Source organism: Podarcis muralis, chromosome 5 (assembly GCF_964188315.1).
Source record: "Podarcis muralis chromosome 5, rPodMur119.hap1.1, whole genome shotgun sequence".
Taxonomy (NCBI): Eukaryota; Metazoa; Chordata; class Lepidosauria; order Squamata; family Lacertidae; genus Podarcis; species Podarcis muralis.
The window spans coordinates 55,582,926-55,589,272 of NC_135659.1; the positions used below are offsets into that span (position 1 = coordinate 55,582,926).

Genomic DNA, 6,347 nt, shown 5'->3' on the forward strand with positions numbered 1-6,347 from the left:
TTTATGTTGCAATATAACTGAAACATCCATACCCAAAGTAGTTTATTGGTACCATTAACCCAGCATTTGCAGGTTAATGCAACCTTCTGTGGCTTTTTTCTGCTGACATTTTCTAGCCGGAAATAGGGCTACAAAACATTTTGCAGTAACAGTGTGAATATGAAACAAACTGTGCATCCAAAGTCTAGTATTGCCCATTGAAGAGCCAGACATCCGATTAAAATCAAGTTTTCATTTTTATTTAAAACTGCATGTATAAAAAAAATAGCAATTCTGAATTCCCTGTACAGTATTAGCTATTAACAAAACCAGCAGACTACACACCAAATTACTTATAGAAGCTTGACAATGTTGAAGTCCAGGGTATCTCGCTCCACTTTAAGTAAGAAGAGTACTATGTACATATGCCCTCCCCCCCACCAATACCTGTGAAAACATGTCTCAAACATTCGGGGAGGCTGAACAGCCACAGCTGGAACTATTTACAGATGGCTGAGTGGCAGGTCAGCTACTCCATACAGTGGCAAGACATCAAACAGAGCAGAATAGGCAGAAAATAACCCAATGAAGGAAGGAAGTTGGGAAAGGGGAGGAGAGGGGCAATGTGACAGGATATCAGGTCAGCAGCTGTAGCGGTGAAGTGTAGGCTAAGAACCCACATGATTCATAAATAAAATAAATAAGATCCTAAAGTTAGGATATTCCATTAAAAAACCCTAGAAATAAATTAAAAAAAACAGGAGTAAAAACATTATAAACTGCAATCTTCTGTACACCAAGCTTTGTTCCTGTATTGATCTGTACAAATTTACAGTTAATTGGGTTGCATTGTTTGTGCACTTGAGGATGCCTTCACGTGAGAGGCGGCAAGAGCCAACTCAGAGTTCATATTGGACAGCACAGAGCTAGGGTTTGCCAGTGGATCACCCACAGCCTCTTTTCAAGCAGTTCTTTTAGAAGGTGGAACAAACCAAAACCCAGGTAAATCTTGAGGCAGCAGCAAGGAAGGAACGCTCAAGTATTTTCTTTCCCCCAGCACAGCTCAGTTGCAACTGAAGGCACTCAGAACATGGTGACACAGTGAAGACAGGGGCCAGTCCAAATCGGTGTTTCCCCCAGATTCCCCCAATTGTGAGTCTGCTCTAGTTGTCTGCTCCACTTGTTTCATATTCTAGGATTCAGCAGGTTATGAACACGCATGGAGTTGCTCAAGTCATCTAGTGGCAAGGAGGTTTGCAAAGCGGGACCCAAAGAGTTTAAATCCACTCGACCAGGAGAGATGGTTTTTTCAGGCTTGGAAATGTCTCCAGGCAGCCTGTGTCTGCAATGAGATGATGGTATTCCTGTAAAAATCCCCACTCAGCCAGAATCAGTAGGGCAGAATTCTGTTTTGCACCCCAAAAGGATGAGACACACTGCTATTTTCTAGACTCGTGCAGTAGACTGTGCAGGTGGATCTCAGCTGTTTCCTGAGACAGGAGAACTTCTTGCATCCAAGAATGGTTCAGAATGTCTTCAAAGGATGGCCGGTCAGAAGGCCTCAGAGCTAAACACCACTTAATAAGATGCTGGCACTCTGCAAAAAGAAAGGACAAAGTTGGAATAGGTGCATTGCTGAAGAGAATCTACAAAACAGGACACTGATGATGCAACAAAATCTCAACCTGTTTATAAAACAAGACTGTTTTACATGGCTGAAACAATGGTTAACTAATGTTTGCCTGAAGAAGTTTGTCTGAAGAAGTGTGCATGCACACGAAAGCTCATACCAAGAACTAACTTAGTTGGTCTTTAAGTTGCTACTGGAAGGAATTTTTTTTGTAATGTTTGCTTTGCTATTAATACCAGGGTGTGTTGGCTTCAAGTTTGACATCAAGGGAATGATTCAAAATCTGACTGGAAGCCCAATAACAGTGTTTTAGGAACACTTGCTTGAGCAATCTAGATGGTAACACACCACTTAATTTCAAATTCTAGGTTTCCCCCCCTCAGCAGCTGAAGTGCTACTTGCATGCTTTAGCATATAGCAGTAACATCTAATATAAAAGATGTTGGGGATCATCAGAAATACTTCCAAGTACTGCCTCTCAAAGCAGAGAGTGGACGAGCCCTGTCCGCTAAGTTATCCAATATCTCATAAGAGCAGCAGACACTTACCAGGAGAAATCCTTTGCCGAAAATAAACTTGACCTCTTACGATCTCCTCATCATGTTCAAAGGGGATATCACCACAGACCATGTCATAGAGCAGTACTCCAAGCGACCAGACGGCAGCAGATCTACCATGGTACCTGTGGTAGCGAATCCATTCTGGAGGACTATATACACGAGTCCCTAGAGAAAGAAGAGGAAGGTCTCATCATGAGGTTTAAAATTCCTACAAATCACCTCAGTGCTGATTTTTTTCAGCGCTTGGACGCACTGATCAAAGGACCAGGAACATCAAGTGAACTAGTTTTCAGCTATGACAATGCAGTTAGTAAAAACCAGGCATGGACTTCTGAAGACAAGCTGCTTAAGATGTTGACAAAGATTGAATGTACAGTATGATGGGGTGGCTTTATCTTTTAGTTCTGCATGTGGTGATGCTGAGATGCAGCTTACTTGCACCACTGCAGTAGCTCTTGGCACCCTTTGTTGTGGTATCTGATCTCTCTCCCCCACCCACCTCCTTGCTGGCAGGAAGCAAGGATACTGAGGTCAGAGCTGCTAGTCTGGTTTCCAGCCACGTGACTCTTGTTTACAAACTTTGGGTTGTAAAAAAAATCCGCATGAGCCACCAGGGGGCACCAGAAGCTTGAGTATTTGTGCAAGAAAGAGGGCAACGGAGGGAGGAGCAAACCCACCCCTGGTCATTAACCGTTAAATTAAAAACAAAACAAAAAAATGCAAGGCAGCTCATGCCACTCAGGAACCCAGAGGCAAAAAACACACAAACAAACCAAACTGAAAGCCAGCCGTGATTTTTTGAAAGTCAACAGCTCATGAAAAGAGTCGTTAGCAACGGCTAGAAGCTTGGTTTGTTTTCTGGAAACAATTAATGTCTGTGAACAGCTCGCATTTCTATTCAAATCTTCAATACTTGAATCCCTTTTCCCCCACACATGCACATTTTGTTAAGCAAATTATTGATTTGTGCTTCTTAGCAGGGAAGGTAAAGTGAGATGAATGTAAACAGATCTCTTCCAGATTAGATTTCACAACATTCATGCCATGACGGAAAAGCAACTTTCCATTTAAAATGATTAATTTAGTGAGGTGGCAGAGGCAGCAGATCTTAGCAACTACCTCCTCCGCTTTTTTGTACTCTGCTCTTTGTAGGGACAAACTACAAAACCCTTTCAGTCATCTATCAGTTTTAGAAAGATAGAAATCCACGTACTTTAAGATTTTCCCTTTACAGATTTTGATTAGCATTCAAGGTTTTGAACAGTATGCCTGCAAACATGTTTACATTCAGCCTTGCACTTCTGCACTCCCTCACAAGTGAATTAGTAGCCACTCAGATTTACAACATATTTACTGCCTGGTTCCTTCACTTTCTATTTTCACACCACAAATAAGACAGTAGGTTCAGGCTCATAAAGAAAACCATTAGCAAAGTCTAGCAGTTGATTGGAGTTAAATCGCCTATCAACAGAAACTGTGTAGGCAATCAGGATAAAATGTATTTCATAAGAAGAACAAGTCCTACAGCTCAGAGGAAGAACATGTTCCATTGCTGCAAAGCACTCAAACCCCGGGAACACAGTGTTTCAAAGAGGAAATTCCCTGGCTCGAAGCAGTGAATGGAAATTGACAAGACTCACCATCAAAGTCAGTGTACACTGTGTCCTTGAGCAGCGCTCCAGATCCAAAGTCTATAAGTTTGAGCTCTCCACTGCTCAGGTCAATCAGGATATTCTCGTCCTTGATATCCCGGTGCAGAACCCCACAGCTGTGACAATGTCGAACCGCCTCCAAAACCTGACGGAAAAAGCTGCGAGCCAAGTCTTCGGGCAGAGCACCCCGCTCCGTGATGAAATCAAAGAGATCCTGCACGGGATCAGGCCGTTCCAAAACCAAAATAAAACTGTCTGGCCTCTCAAACCAATCCAGGAGCCGGATTACGCCCCGAAAGCCAGAGCCAACCTTCTTCAAGAGCAAGATCTCCATCGGTACCCTCGTTCCACCAGGCTGCAATGTGATGGGGGGGGGGGGCGAGAGAGAGAAAACAGGATTCATGAATAGGAGAATCAATCGACCTGCATTGTGGCAGATCACTGAAAGCTGAAAGAGATTCTCTCGAGCAACACGGAGGCATTCCTCCGATCAAACACTTACCAATTCCCCCCATTCCGAAACCCGGTCGCGGGACACATGCTTGATCGCCACCTACGAAGATTAAAGGGGGAAAATGGAGTGAGCGAACAGGACCGGTAGAAAAAAATGCCATGGGTGGCGGGGAGGGAGGGGGGACTGGAATGAATGGAAGGGGTATTTTTTGGGGAGAAAATTGGAGTGAGGGGAAAACGTAGAGGGAGAGCGATGGGGAGCAAATGGGAGCACAATCCACCCGCGGCCAAGCACTCACCGGAGCTCCATCCGCCAGCCGGGTCCCCGAGTAGACCGAGCCGAAGCCGCCACTACCGAGCAGCGGGCCCACCTGGTACAACTTCTCCAGGGGTTCCTTTTCTTTTCCTGCGAAGGGAGAGAAAACGAGGGATGGGGAGAGAGGGGGGAGGTCAGTCCATTGCGCCTCCTCAGCAACGCTGCTCTCTCTCCCGCCCGATCTCTCCGCATCAGCCGCTCCCCAAACAAAACAAACCCCTGGCCGCCACCCCAGCCCCGCCTTCGCCTCACGACCCCGACCGACCGTGAGGGGCGCCTGCAGGCCGCCCGACCCCCCCCCCCATCCATCCTCTGCCCCTCCGGTGTGGCTGACCTGGCAGGGGCTTGACCGGGTGCAGGTCCCCTCCGGGCGCGGAGCACAGGTGGGCCAGGGAGTTGATCTTGGAGAGCAACATTCCCGCCCCGTCCGCGTGTTCCAAGCAGGCCGGGACCGGCGGCGTCTCTGAGGCAGCTGCTGCTGCTGCTGCTGCTGCTGCTGGGTTGGCGTCTCCGAGGCACGGGCGGGAGCTGCGGGCGGGGTCGTGCCGGGCCAGCCTGCTCCCTCCCGTGTGGCGCGACGGCCCCGGCCTCAGCCGCCTGTAGTAAAGTGGGAGGGAGCAGCGCTGGGGCGGAGCCGGGGAGAGCCGGCGGGCAGGTCTCCAACAGCGGCGAAGCTCCGCCCACCGGCGCCGAGCCGGCCAATCGGCGCCGCAGCCGCCAGCCCGCGCCTCGGCTCTCCGTCAGAATGGAAAGAGACTCGACGTGGCGGGAAGGAAAAGGCGCCAAAGAGAGGGGGGGAAGGAGGAGGGGGCGGCAGAGGGGGGCGCGGAGGGGAGCGAGGCTTGCTCGGGACCTGTGGCGGGAAAAAGGGAGAAGACAATGAGCGAGACAGGCTCCCCGGGGGCTGCTCCGCTCTGGCAAAGGGCAGTCCTCCTCTCTTAGTCACTCGCTGCTCGCCACAGATATAATATGCCCTCCATCTCCCATGCGTTGGGCTCTTTCAAGGAAATAATTCCCCATTGCCACCTGCGCCATTCATTCATTCATTAGCTGCATGCTAGGCAGAAATTCAGCAGGTGCTGATTTCCCTATCGTTGCAATATTTTCATTGGCAGCCTTTTAAATATCTGCCTGTCGTGCAGCCCGTTCCAGCACAGATGCCTCTTCACGGGGGCGGGAAGGATGGCGACTGCCAATCATGTTGCCATCGCCACAGTTTTTTCACGATTAAGTTGTTCAAAAATGCTGCGAAATAAATAAGTAGCGTGCTCAAGTGCAGGATTTCCCCCTCGCCCGCTGCTGAGGAGTGAATGGCAGCCATGTGATGGGCTTAGGGTGTGCATTTGGAGAGAGTGGCGTGGTGGCCAAACCAGCTCCTAGTTACTCCGAGGCCTGGGGAGGAATGAAAATTGTTCCATGTTCCGCATTGCTACACATGTACTTTTTGCCATCGAAATGAATGGAACAATGGTCCTGTATTTGCATAAGCCTTTCCCAGGTTCATTTCTTGGTTACACAAGAATGTAGCAGAGAGAAAAATTCCAGGACGAGACTGATAGATACATTATGAACAATAATTACAGGACTATTTGCAAGATAATTGGTCCAGCAATTAATTAAAAACAACAACAGCCAACAGAACATGGATACTGATGAGGCATGGGAGGTTTCGAGTTCAAATACCAGTGATCAAACCCTTCCAACATAAGTTATCAAATGCATATGCAGAATGGAGGGACCTTTGAAAAAGCTGAATG

General features: G+C 47.9%; 1 protein-coding gene across 1 annotated transcript; it reads right to left on the reverse strand.

The window, feature by feature from the left end:
• Positions 1-217: 217 nt before the first annotated feature.
• PIM1 (Pim-1 proto-oncogene, serine/threonine kinase) lies at positions 218-5,176 on the reverse strand. Its single transcript, XM_028733992.2, has 6 exons — positions 4,925-5,176; positions 4,574-4,680; positions 4,324-4,374; positions 3,810-4,176; positions 2,158-2,334; positions 218-1,576 (listed from the first exon to the last, which is right to left on the reverse strand). The coding sequence occupies exons 1-6, from the start codon at positions 5,004-5,006 to the stop codon at positions 1,419-1,421; spliced, it is 942 nt and encodes a 313-aa protein (XP_028589825.1). The 5' UTR covers positions 5,007-5,176; the 3' UTR covers positions 218-1,418.
• Between the last annotated feature and the right edge of the window lie 1,171 nt (positions 5,177-6,347).

Bases quoted from the DNA above. Each gene is read 5' to 3' on its own strand.
- PIM1 (XM_028733992.2), bottom strand. From the start codon at position 5,006: ATGTTGCTCTCCAAGATCAACTCCCTGGCCCACCTGTGCTCCGCGCCC. The intron at 4,681-4,924 runs GTCAGCCACACC...CTCCCTTCGCAG, and splicing joins CCCGGTCAAGCCCCTGCCAG to GAAAAGAAAAGGAACCCCTG. The intron at 1,577-2,157 runs GTAAGTGTCTGC...TTCTTTTTGCAG, and splicing joins TCGGCAAAGGATTTCTCCTG to AGTGCCAGCATCTTATTAAG.